This window comes from Gastrolobium bilobum, unplaced genomic scaffold (assembly GCF_033153095.1).
Source record: "Gastrolobium bilobum isolate Gb01-03AN ecotype WA unplaced genomic scaffold, APGP_CSIRO_Gbil_v1 utg69924, whole genome shotgun sequence".
NCBI classification, from domain to species: domain Eukaryota; kingdom Viridiplantae; phylum Streptophyta; class Magnoliopsida; order Fabales; family Fabaceae; genus Gastrolobium; species Gastrolobium bilobum.
In genome coordinates this window covers 50257-63874 of record NW_026895438.1, presented here as the reverse complement: position 1 = coordinate 63874, position 13618 = coordinate 50257, and the positions used below count along the sequence as shown (strand labels likewise).

Below are 13618 nucleotides of genomic sequence, written 5' to 3'. Positions count from 1 at the left end.
TCAGAAATAGGGAATTGCCAAGCAATATGAAAAACCATGGTGCTCCTCTCAGCAGAATTATTTTTTGTGTGATTAAAAGATTCAATCACATCTTTAAAAAGATTCTGCACCAGATCAACTTTCATACTGATTGAAAGAGCATTGGCCCCATGAGTAACATCATTTCTCCAGGTCCAAATATTCCAACACAAAATGAAGAATAAAGTGATCCAATCCTTTCGAAATCTGCTATAGTTTGGATTTGAAATGTTCAGTAAAAGCCACTGCTCCAAACTACCAGAAAAGAACTCATCATACTGCGAGCTAAGCACAAAATAAGACCACAAGGGTTTCACTTCTTGACAGTCCCTAAGAGCATGAAGGACCGATTCCCTCTCCACTTTACACACAAAGCACACATCATCACCATTACCCCAGGCTGCAATTCTTCTCTTAGTAAGAAGTCTCCCATGCAAGATTTTCCACATAAGAATTTTAATCTTTTGAGGACCCTTCCACTTCCAAAGTAAAGACCACTTAGAATTATCAGCAACCTCACTTCTATCATGGCTTGTTAACATTTCATAAACTGCTTTCGCCAAAAAAATATTCGAGCCATGCAGGTTCCAAACTTTCTTGTCCGGTCCATCAACGTCAGAAGGAGGAAGCACACTACGGAAACTGTCGACAATATCAGCCGGAAGAGACTCAGATATATAAGCCAAATCCCACTCGCCATTATCCTTAACCATACCCGCCACCTTCATGTCTGCTTCCCTTGAGGAAATTCTCCTCGTGGCACACTCCTGGAGACTAGAAGCTTGAGGAAACCATCTATCATGCCAGAAACTAATACTCTTGCCATCCCCAACTTCCCAAACAAGCCAATCCTCCATAATATTCCAAATTCTACAAATATTTCTCCAAAGATTGGAATCACCACCATGCACTACAAAAGGGCCACCACGGTTTCTAATGCACCATACTTAGCTTGGAGAACCTGAGACCAGAGATGGTTAGGTTTATTCACATAATTCCAAACTAGTTTGGCAAGAAAAGAATCATTCATAATCTCTAATTTCTTAAATCCAAGACCACCAAACATTTTAGGAAGAGTAGTAGTATTCCAGCTAATCAGATGATGCTTCATATGATCCTCCCTATCACCCCAGATAAAACCTCTTTGAATTGTCTCAACCTCTAAACATATTGAAGTAGGAAGCTTGCAACTTTGCATCTGAAAGTAAGGAACAACAGATATGACTGATTGAGCCAAGGTGATACTACCCACTTACGACAAACTTTGTTGATTCCACGCATTGAGTTTTACTCTAATCTTATCAACAATTCCTGAGTAAGAATTTTTTGAAACCCTACCATGCTGCATCATAGACCCCAGGTATCTGCCCACATTCTTCACATATTTAAAACCACTTTTCTCAGAAATCCTTCGGCGCATATCCTCTGTCGTATCTCTTGAAAAGAAAACACTAGTTTTTTCAACACTCAGTTTTTCACCTGAAATTTCTTCAAATAAGGACAGACATTTTAAAAAGACATCGAGCTGCTCTTCCTTAGCCTCCATGAAAATCATCAAGTCATCTGCAAATGCTAGATGGGAGATTTGAGGTCCACCATTACCAACCCTCATAGGTTTCGAGATACCTCCACTAATAGCAGTATTAATAATATGGGTCAACTTCTCCATGGCCATTACAAAAAGATATGGAGATAAGGGTTCCCCTTGCCGGATACCCCTAGAAGGAGTAAAATCTTCAGTTTTACCACCATTCCATAAAACATTAATTTTGGAAGATTGTACACAGCTCATAATAAGGTTTACAGTATGCTCAGGAAGTGAAATTTCATCTAAAATTCTATGCAAAAACTCCTAACTAACTCTGTTATAAGCATTGATCAAATCAATTTTGATAGCCATAAAAGTTTTTCTCCCTCTCATCTTATGCATTGAGTGAATTAATTCCTGGACAATAATAATATTATCTTGAATTTGTCTATTCGGAACAAAACTCACCTGAAAAGGAGATATAATGACCTCCATAATCGGTTTGAGCCTATCAACGATGATCTTGGACAGAATCTTGTAAACTACAGTGCATAAAGAGATCGGTCTAAACTGAGAGATAAACTCAGGAGAATTTTTTTTTGGAATCAATACCAAAAGAGTTGAATTAATCTCAACAACAAGCTCCGCCTTACTCCAAATCTTACCGATAGCATCACAAATTTGAGTCCTTAAGAAAGGCCACTGTCACTGAAAAAATATAGCTAAAAAGCCATCATCACCAGGAGCCTTAAAAGACCCCATTTCACGCAAAATTCTGGAAATTTCCTCCAGCCCAGGAACTTTGATCAATCTTTCCTTTATTCAGACGGAATATTTGACCAGCAATTTGGAGATGTTAACCATTTACGGTTGTGGGATTCTTTAGTAAACAGACTTTTATAGTAACTACAGACATGATTCCTAAGATGGGAGGGATCCTCAATCCAACAATTAGTATCATTCCTCAGCCTGCTTAATTTATTACAACTTTTGTGAACCACTGTCTTTAAATGATAAAATTTGGTGTTCTTGTCACCATCAACGATCCAGTTATGAGGAGATTTTTGAAACCAAAGAGACTCTTCTTGATCCAGAGTCACATTTAACTCCCTTTGCATATGACATTCTAGATCTTCCAGCCGAGGAGAGTCGTTAGCAAATCTATAATTCTGAACGTCTTGAATTCTATGGGTTGAATTCGTCTTTCTCATATTGATGTTACCAAAAACTTCTTTATTCCACCGTTGGAGGTGAGGAACAAATTGATTGATCATAGACATAATCTCCTCTCTTTAATTCCATTTCTCTTGCATCAGCTCATCGAAATTTGGATGCTCCAGCCAAGAAGCTATAAAGCGGAACGACCTCTTCTGTCACACTTTAAATTTCGAAGAAAAATTCACAAGTAAGGGTCTATGATCCGAAAGTATCCTAGGAAGCACGCAGACTTCAGCCTCCTCAAAACACAATCTCCATCTCTGATTCGCATAAACTCGACCAAGCTTTTTGAAAACTCTATCCAAGTGATTCCACTTTGGACCCTGCCAAGTGAAATAAGGACCAGAAGTGTTTAAGTCTTCCACATGATAACTATTGAGAAAATCAGAAAACCGACTGCATCTTGCACTATCTGGATAGGATCCTCCTTTCTTTTTATTACTACTTCTGATATCATTAAAATCACCTAACATAATCCATGGAACATTAATAGAGTTGCTAATATGAGAAATATCATCCCACATCACATGTCTTTCAACTTCACGGGGACTTGCATAAACAGCAGTACATAAAAATTCTCTAGAATTATTCATCAGAACCTTCATATGCAAAAACTGGGATGATTGGGAAATTCTTTGCACCGTAACACGGTTGGAGTCCTATATAGCCCAAATCCCACTAGAAAAACCCACCGCTTCCTCAACTAAGATCTGATCAAATCTAAGTTTCTTCATCAAACTTTTACTCTTAACGCTACTGGTTCGAGTCTCCATTAGCACCACCATGCAAATAGCATGTTTATCCACTATCATTTTAAGAGTACGACACAAATTAGACTTGGCCGCACCCCTACAATTCCAAGATAGCAAAGACATCAACAAGATTTTTGAATTTTTGCAGAGTGAGATTGCACCTGCGACAATTTACTGAAAAAAGACTTCCCTACTCCTCGTTGACCAGATGATGCTTTACTTCTGCTAGAAACTGAAGTTGTCTTACTAGGCTTGGGATCCGGAGACTTAGGATCTTGAGATAACACAGTCACACTAAGGGATGGATCCCTAGAAGTTTTCTGAACCTTCGCAGAGTCATCAAAATAATTCTCATTCCCAACATTATCAGTATACATCACAACAGGACTCTCATGACATAGAGTATCAATCGAGCTCAAATTGTTATTAATATTGTGCTGTATCTTCGTAAGACTTCCTATGGTATCCTTAGGAATAGACTTTTCCTCCATATTTGCATCCCCGACACCATCTCCCACCAACTTGAAAGCAGTTTCTGTCTCTATTAGATGAACTCGGTCATTAACACCATGTTGCCTATCTTTACCTGGACTCTTGGCTAGATCCTGAACCCCATGTAAATTGTCCTCCCCAAGCCTATCTGTGCTCAACTTACCAATATTGTGGCCCTCTTCCGTAGTCTCAGATTTAGTTGTTTCAGCAACTATTTTAAGATGCTTTTCTTCAGTGCTTTTTTGTATACTATTATCAGACTTCCTTTCCACATGTTTTTTGTTTTTTCCTCGAAACTACCATCCAAGGACCGAAATTAGGTTGATTAGTCTCCCCAGGAATTTCAGCATGCTGCATATTACTGTCCAGAATTGTATTATTCATAGACACCTCGCCATTGGTCACAGTCACAGGTTCCTTTGGTGCATTGGGGCAAAGCTTCGTTCTATGCCCATATTTCCCACACTTGTAACATATTGAATGAAGACCTTCATACTCCACCTGCTTATACCTTCGCTCTACATAATAGACAGACTTTAGTGGCTGGCTAATATCCAGTTCGACGCAAATCCTGGCAAATTTTCCCCTGGCAAGATTGGTTGATGCTGCATCCAGTCGAATGAACTTCCCCAACCAATTACCAACACTCTTCATCAAGGGAGTGTTAATATATTCCACTGGAAACCCAGGTAATCGGACCCAAGCAGTGATCTTGCTAATGGGGGAGCTAAACGCTTGAAAATCGGGCTCCCATAATCTGATGAACAAATAATGATCAAATATTAACCATGGCCCAGCAGCTAAAACAAATTTCATATCTTTTTTTGCTTCAAACCTGACTAAGAAAAAATCATTCTCAATGTCAGTTACATGAATTTTCCCATCCCTTTCCCACATATTCTCCAACCGTTTCCTCATGAAATTTATTGAGAGTTTTTTCCCCAGCAGTTTGACAATCAACGATTTCTTCCACGGCTTCCAAGCTGTCCTTTTGAAACTGTCCGAAAGCTTGAAGTTCGGAGAACCATCCTTGCGATACTCCAAAGTGACATCCTCCAAAGATAGAGCCTTTTTTCGTTCATCTACAGCCCCATCCTGCAGCAGCATCTCGGCATCATCCTCCTCTTCCGAATCAGTCTCTGATCTCCAATCTCCATTACTTCTCATAATTAAACAATAAAAATACCATAATTAACGGTGCGGGTTCTTACAGTATTATTAATTAACTAATGAAATATAAAATATAAATTAGTAAGTATGAAATATTAATGTAAAATATAATTTTCTTAATTCACATAAATAATAAAAATAAATAGTAATATTTTATTTTATTTTATGTTCATCATCAAATATTTTCACATCTTAAAACAACGAATGGTATTATTAATTAACTAATAATATCTTTCAAGTTACACTTCTCACTTCTTACACTCTTTTCTTTTCTATCTCTCTCTATACAAAATACAAACAAATGGCCTTTTTTATATCGTCTTCTTTTCTCTTTAGCCTTTTTCTCACCATTTCCCTACTTCACTTGACCTCGGCTAGGAGACTCGCTGAGTCAGAGTCAGACCAGCAGTTGCAATTCAAATACCACAAAGGCCCTCTCCTAACTGGCAAAATCTCTGTCAACCTCATCTGGTACGGCAAATTCAACCCATCTCAGCGAGCCATCATCGCAGACTTTATCACATCACTCTCCTCTCCCAAACCCATCACCAGATTCACCACCGCATCACAACCAACCGTGGCAACATGGTGGAAGGCAACGGAGAAATACTACAACCTCATCAACTCCAACAAGTCACCCAAGCTAGCCCCCTCCCTCGGTTCCCAAGTCATCGACGAGAAATACTCTATGGGCAAATCGCTCACTGATGACCAAATCATGAAGCTCGCATCAAAGGGTGCCCAAAAACAAGCCATCAACGTGGTTCTCACAGTCGCAGACGTAGCCGTTGATGGGCTCTGTTCCAGCAGGTGTGGGACTCATGGTTCCTCAATGGGTGCACGCGTGAATGGGAAGAGGTACAGATTTGCATACATATGGGTGGGTAACTCGGAGACTCAGCGCCCTGGTCAATGCGCGTGGCCATTCCACCTAGGGCTTTGCAAAAAAATTGGTTCACTTGTCCTGTCGTTGATATCTGACCCATAAATACTTATATTTTTTGAACTAGTTTAAATACTGACCCACTTTTATTTGGGTCAATTTTAGACCTGATTTGTTTTAATAATGACCTATTGACCCAAAACTTGACCCATACTCATTATATAAATAAAAAATAAAAATCACAATTACATTAAAAAGAAAAGTTGTAACGTAAAACAATTTCGGTCAAAATATTTCCATAACAATTCCTTTAGCATATATGTTCTACGCTCGTATAGACGCACGTCCTGCATCCCCAACTCAACTCTAAAATTTTCCACTCTGTTTAATTAGTTGTTAGGCAATGAGATATTCTTTCATTTGTTCATTCATTGTTATACCTTCTATAACATTATAAAAATGTTAAATTTGAGTTAATATTCTTATTCTTTTTTATTCTTAATCTTAATTACTTCGCCTTCATCTAAATGCGCAACACGCATTGGACACATGGTATCTATGAAGCAACGACACTTTAAAAATCTTAACCTGTTTTGTCCGACACTTCCTGACACTCTTGGATACTCGGACACTCTCCGACACTCCAATATGAATTATAGAAATTCAAAAAAAGGTTCAAAAGTTGTGTTGCGTTGAGTTTTTAATTCCAACTATTAAATTCGTTGGATTACAATTACCATTTTATTGAGTTTAATATAAATATTTGGGATATCTTATGTTTCTTTGCAAAATTTATGAATATTATAAGTTTAGATTCATTTTTTTTGTTAAATTATTGAATATTAATATAATACGCACTACATAAATTAAAAATATTATTTAATATCAAAACGTGTCCTAACGTGTCGAAATCTAACATTTTTTATAATTAACGTATCGGAGTGTCGTGTCGTATCGTGACACATGTCCCGTGTCGGTATCGGTGCTACATAGCATGGCATACCATGCTTAGGCTTATAAACGAAAATTATTTATTGTTTGCGAAATATAATTTTCAATATATTGAACTGAAACTGGCTATTGTAACAAAAAAAAAAGTAAAAGAAAATAAATTCATATCTCTCTGTCACTCATATTTTTCAAGAGACGCTTTAATTTGAATCTAATGGTAAATGCATCTTCATTCTTCACTACGTACTTCAAAGCTTTCTTATTTCGAAATAGTTTTTAAAAAAAAAAAATTAGTATCAAAAAGTTGTGCCAAAAACAATTTTAGTGAAATTATATTACAAACTATATTCACCAAAAAAAAAATTTATATTACAAAAAAAAATAGCCTTAAAAAAGAATAATAATAGAAATAAAGGTCTAATTTGCACTAATTCAAGTTTGCTGGAAAAAATGGGTTAGTTAGGCGCGTTTGGCCATGCGCGCAAAAATTTTCTGTCTGCTAGGGTTACGTTTCTGAGAATGGCTGGTTCGATGGAGACTTTGATGGAGAATCATTCTGATCTGTTGTGCATGACTAGGAAGAGCACGAAGCGTACAAAGAATGGAGAAGAAATTCTGACTGAAGGTAGGATGCATGAAGTTGTATCTGAGTTTCAATCTGGTGAGAAGGGTCTTGCAAAGCAGAGGTCCTTCGCGGAGGTCACAGGGATGGAAAATGGTGTTTCGGGCGAAGCATCACCTTGGCTGATGGAGGAGGAGGATCCTGATCTGGATCCACTCGATCCGAATAAGGGGACTATTTCTGAATGGGGCTTTCAGACAGTGGTCAGAGAGGATGGACTGATGGAGATTAAGAGCAATGGAGAAGCTCGCGCTCGGATCCGTCAGAGATGGAAGAACGCCTTGATTGTTAAGCTGCTGGGCAAGAGGATTGGTGTTGGGTTTATGAAGCGCAGGTTGGAAGTGCTCTGGGCCAAAGCGGGAAGTATTACAGTAGTTGACTTAGGGAATGACTTTTTCTCTGTTCGCTTCAGCTGCCTGGAGGATCTGAATTTGGCTATTTCGGGAGGGCCTTGGGTGATATTGGGGCATTATCTGGCTACCAGGAGATGGGAGCCTTGCTTTGATCCAGAGAAGGCTAACATTCATAAGGTAGCAGCATGGGTGCGTTTGCCAGGTATTCCACAAGAATATTATGAGTTTCCATTTTTGAATCACTTAGGATCTGTGATTGGTAAAGTCTTAAGAGTTGATAGAACAACTTCAACTGGAGATAGGGCTAGGTTTGCTAGAGTATGCATCGAGATTGATTTGGCCAAACCTCTGAGAGGGATGTATGTACTGGATGGTTGTAGGAAAAGGATTGAATATGAAGGACTGTACTTAATATGTTTGAAGTGTGGCAGATATGGGCATAATCTTGATTCCTGCCCAGAAATTGCTAAGCAAACTCCAATGGAAAAATCTCGTGAGAACCCTGTTCAACCAGTGGAAAAGGCTGAAGCTCAGGGTGTTGGCGAGTGGATGGTGGTGCAAAGAAGGAAGAAAGGAGGTCAAGCAACTCAGAAAAGTGATCTCAGGAACAACATATCATTTGGGGAGGATATTTCCAATAATAAGAAAGGCATGGGGACCAAGTCTGGATCTATGTTCAAGTAAATTATGAGGGGATATAGTGATGGCAGCTGAGGCTACAGCTTCTGAGACTTCTCTGGATCATGTAGAGAGCATTCAACAAGTTGGTAGTTTTCTACTGGAGTATGAGTTGAAGGATCCTGAACCACCTGACTTGGTGATGAAGGAGAATTTAAAAAATGCAGATTCTCTCAATAGTATGGATATGGATCAGAATGCAGAGTCTACTCAGTTTGGCTGTATGGCTGGCATAGCTGAGACTAGTGGTGTTAAGAGAGATGTTTTTATTCAGGAGGCATCTGTTGTGGACCTTGAGATAAGTGGCAAGAACTTTGAAATCTTGCATCTATCTCAAAATTCATGATGAATTTGTTGACTTGGAATTGTAGAGGTGCTGGAAAGAAACAATTTAAGAGCACCTTTAGAAGGTTTAGGAAGAAGTATAGAGTTGGAGTGGCTGCAATATTGGAGCCTAGAGATAGTGGTGACTTAGCTTTGAAAATTATTCGAAGTCTGGAGTATCCTAGTTATATAATTTCTGAGGCCAATGGGTTTGCAGGAGGTGTGTGGATAGTCTGGGATCCGAATGAGGTGAGTGTCACTCTTGTGAGGAAACAGGAACAATTCATCCACTGTTGGGTGGAATTTCCTGGTAAGGAAGGATTCTTCTGGACTGCTGTTTATGCTAGCCCAAAAGAAGAAAAAAGAAGAATGTTATGGGAAGACTTGAAGCTTATTGGGAGAACCATGAATAGTCTTTGGATGCTGTCAGGAGACTTTAATGAGATTTCCTCAATTGCTGAAAAGAAAAGAGGTAAGCCTGTTGATGTTAATAGATGCATTATGTTTAATAATGTTTTAAATGCATGCGGGGTTATAGATTTGGGAGGGGGAGGAAACAGATTCACATGGAAGGGGCCCAAATTCCCTCATTTGGATAGAGTGTTCAAAAGGCTTGATAGAGCCGTTGCAAATGATGTTTGGAGAACTTGTTTTGAGGAAGCTACTGTCTTGAATCTTCCTAGAATTTTCTCTGATCATTGTCATGTCTTGGTGAGATTTGATAAAGAGGATCAGTGCTGGAGGCAGAGGCCATTCAGGTTCACGGTTGTTTGGCAGAATGATTCTCGTTTTAACTCCTTTATCAGAACCAATTGGGATTCCAGCTCTAAGCTACTGGACAGTTTGACATCTTTTACTCCAGCAGTCAGAAGCTGGAATAAGAATGTCTTTGGCTTCACTCACTATAGGAAAAACAGGGTGATAGCTAGGCTGGATGGCATCCAAAGACAGATGAACTTGAGGAATAGCTATCATTTGGAAGAATTAGAAGCTAATCTTAATAAGGAGCTTGCTGATATTTTAGAGCAAGAGGAGCAGATTTGGTTTCTAAAATCTAGAGGAGATTGGATTAAAGGGGGTGATAGAAATACTAAGTATTATCATACTTGCACTTTGATTAGGAGGAAGAGGAATAAGATTATCAAACTTCAGAATCATGGTGGTGGATGGATTTCTGGAGAGGAGGAATTGATTGTTCTGGCCAGGAACTTCTTCATTAATCTTTTTACAGATGACATGGTTGAATCAGGGTGGTGTCAGACTAGCTGCTCTTGGCCAGCTATCAGGGAGGAACATAGAAACTTATTGTCTTTGGATATTTCTCTTGAGGATGTCAGGAATGCGTTCTTTCAAATGGCCCCATTAAAAGCTCCTGGACCAGATGGATATCCAGCATTGTTATATCATAAGAATTGGGAGCTGATTAAAGAACAAGTCTTCAGTAGCATGTAGTTGTATCTCAACAAGCCTGAGCAGATTAAAGAGATCAATCAGACTCTCTTTGCACTAATTCCCAAAGTGGAGAGGCCTTGTTTCATGAAGCAGTTTCGGCCCATTGCACTATGTAACACTGTGTATAAGGGTTGGAGTAAAATTCTGGTTAACAAGATCAAGCCATTTATAGGTGAGCTTGTTTCTCCTAATCAGGTAAGCTTCATCCCCAAGAGGAATATCCAGGACAATATTATTATTGTCCAGGAACTTATTCACTCTATGCATAGGATGCAAGGAAAGAAGAGTTATTTCTCTATCAAGATTGATCTAGAGAAGGCTTATGATAAGCTCAGGTGGAGTTTTGTCAAGGCTGTTCTTGAAGAGATGAAGCTTCCAGATGAGCTGATAACTGCTATTATGGGCTGTGTCACAAGTCCATTTATTGAGGTGTTATGGAATGGAAGTAGGACTCATGGATTTTCTCCTCAAAGGGGACTCAGGCAAGGGGACCCATTGTCTCCTTATTTATTTTTCCTATGTATGGAGAAGTTAACCCATCTTATTATGGATGAAGTTGATAGGAAGGCATGGCTCCCAATTAGAGCTGGTAGGACAGGGCCTCAAATATCACACCTAATGTTTGCTGATGATATCATCCTATTTGCTGAAGCTTCCATTAGCCAGATGGAGTGTATTACAGGCTGCTTGGAGAATTTCTCTCGAATGTCAGGCCAATGTGTTAGTATGGAGAAGTCTTGTATTTACTTCTCTAAGAACACAACTCAGGAGACAGTGAAAACTTTGGCTGTTGCTAGTGGGTTCAAAGTTGTCAAGGGGATTGGATGCTATCTAGGGACCTTGCTGAGACATGGGAGGACTAGTAGGCAGCATTATTCTAATGTTATTGGAAGAATGCAGAATCGGCTCCAAGGGTGGAAGACAAAATTTTTGTCTTTGGCGGGTAGAATCACTCTCACCAAGAGTGTGATTGCAGCTATGCCTCTGTATCACATGCAAAACAACTCTCTTCCTGTTCATGTTTGTCAAGGAATTGAAAAACTACAAAGGAATTTTATCTGGGGAGATTCAGATGCAAAAAGGAGAGCTCACTATGTGGCATGGGAGAAACTCTATGAGCCCAAGGAGTGTGGAGGTTTGGGCATCATTAACCTTCGAGTGCAAAATGAAGCTTTCATGCAAAAGATAGCTTGGATGCTTGTTAATGATCCTAACAGTCTTTGGAGTAGAGTTCTACTTGGGAAATATGGAAGAAAAAACATGATCCTAGGAGAGGGCTAGCTGTCAGAAATGGAGATTCCTCCTTATGGAATAGCATTTGTGCTGCACGTGTGAAACTGGAACAGTATCTGATTTGGGAGATGGGGAATGGTAATTCAGTATATTTCTGGACAGATTGTTGGCATGGATGGGAAGATAACCTCTATGAGCTTGCATTCACTAAACCTTGCACTGCAGAACAGGAATTGAAGGTGAGTGATATTGTGGACCAAGTAACAGGTGATTGGCAATGGGATTATTTGAAGCATTATCTTGATGTCACTATACTTAGAAGGCTGCAAAGTATAAAAGCTCCCTGCCCAAATGGCCCTGAGGACAGGATTTGCTGGTTACGAAGCAGCCCAAGTTGTTCTCTGGTTAGGAATGCTTATCAGCAATTACTGGGTGCAAATTTGAAGAAGGACAAAGTCTGGTCTCTAATCTGGAAATGGAAAGGACCCATTAGGATTGCTACTTTTATGTGGTTGGCATGCCTTAATAAATTACCAATTAGAAGTTCTACTAGCTTGTGGAATGGAGGGGAGACTCTCTGCACGATTTGTTCATCAGCACATGAGACCTTAATGCATGTGATGAGGGACTGCTTGAAGGCTAGGAAGGTGTGGGAGAGATGGTTTGGAGGTAAGATACCTGATGTTTTTCTTCTAACAAATGATTTTGACTGGTTTAGATTAAATATTTGTAAATCTTTCTCAACAAAATGCTGGCATTCGTGGAAGGAAGCATTTTTTGTTACTTGTTGGATGCTATGGCAGTGGAGAAATCTAACTGTCCATGAAGATCTTTTTGACTGGCCTAGTGACCCGATGAGTAGAATCCTATTGTATTTGAGAGATATGAATAGTAGTTGTTCTGAGGACCCTTTTGATCAGAAAATAGAGCACTCTTCTTCTCTGTTTGGGGCTGGATTTCAGGAGCAGAAGGAGATGTTCAAAATCTTTGTTGATGGTGCTGTAAATTTGGAGTCCAAGTCAGGAGCATGTGGAGGTTTGATATGCACTTGGAAGGGTGACTGGATTAGTGGATTCTCTTTAAAAATTGGTTGCTGCCTCAAGCTTTGAAGCTGAATTGTGGGGCATTTGGCAAGGTCTTAAGTTGGCAAGTGATTTAAAGATCAAGAAAGTTTGGCTTGGGAGTGACAGCAAAGAAGCCTTATCTTGTGTAGCTAATCTGAATGTTTTAGATGACTATTCCTTGGTAGCTAGGAAAATTAGAAATTGCTTGCTGTCATTCGAGCATGTTGCTTTTGAATTTGTTCCTAGATAGGCTAACTTGTGTGCTGATAGTCTAGCTTTGGTAGGTCTTAAGAGTAGGAGTGGAGAGTTAGTGTTATATTCTTCTCCTTCTACTAGTATCTTTTCATTTTGGAGCGACTTTTGTAAGTTTTTTTCTGATGGAGCATGTTTCCTTTAACATGCACCAGCTTTCAATTTAATTCTATGGGCTTGGCCCACCATTAAAAAAAAAAGTCTAATTTGCAACACTTTTTCTTTTTTACAAACAGAAGGGATCGAAACCCGCCAAGGTATCCATGGACCACTAAACCCCATATGCAAAGCGGAGGCACGCAAACCCATCGCTGCACCCATATGATATGATAATGTGGTGTTGGATTATAACCATGGCACCGTAATAGTTGGACGGTGGATTTGGAGGAACACGTCACATGAGGTTGGAGCAGAGTGCCTCACACTCATTCATTATTTACCGACCATAAATTCATCAGAGCAAGCCGCACCTCTCCGACCTTCTCTTTGCTTTACCAACCCCACTTACCTTCTCTTTGATTTCAATTAAAACATTTTAAAACACATTTTTTCAATATGTCAATTAAAACACAATTCCTTGATGTCCTATTAGATTTTAGTTATTAATTTATGGTGTTTACATCTATCA

The 13618-nt window shown here is 39.2% G+C and overlaps 1 protein-coding gene across 1 annotated transcript; it reads left to right on the top strand.

Moving 5' to 3' along the window:
• The first annotated feature begins 5479 nt into the window (after positions 1–5479).
• Positions 5480–13315, top strand: LOC133311272 (protein PHOSPHATE-INDUCED 1-like). The gene is made up of 2 exons (XM_061512298.1): positions 5480–6108; positions 13243–13315. The coding sequence occupies exons 1-2, from the start codon at positions 5480–5482 to the stop codon at positions 13313–13315; spliced, it is 702 nt and encodes a 233-aa protein (XP_061368282.1).
• Positions 13316–13618: the final 303 nt, after the last annotated feature.

Bases quoted from the DNA above. Each gene is read 5' to 3' on its own strand.
- LOC133311272 (XM_061512298.1), top strand. From the start codon at position 5,480: ATGGCCTTTTTTATATCGTCTTCTTTTCTCTTTAGCCTTTTTCTCACC. The intron at 6,109-13,242 runs CCTAGGGCTTTG...GATCGAAACCCG, and splicing joins CAATGCGCGTGGCCATTCCA to CCAAGGTATCCATGGACCAC.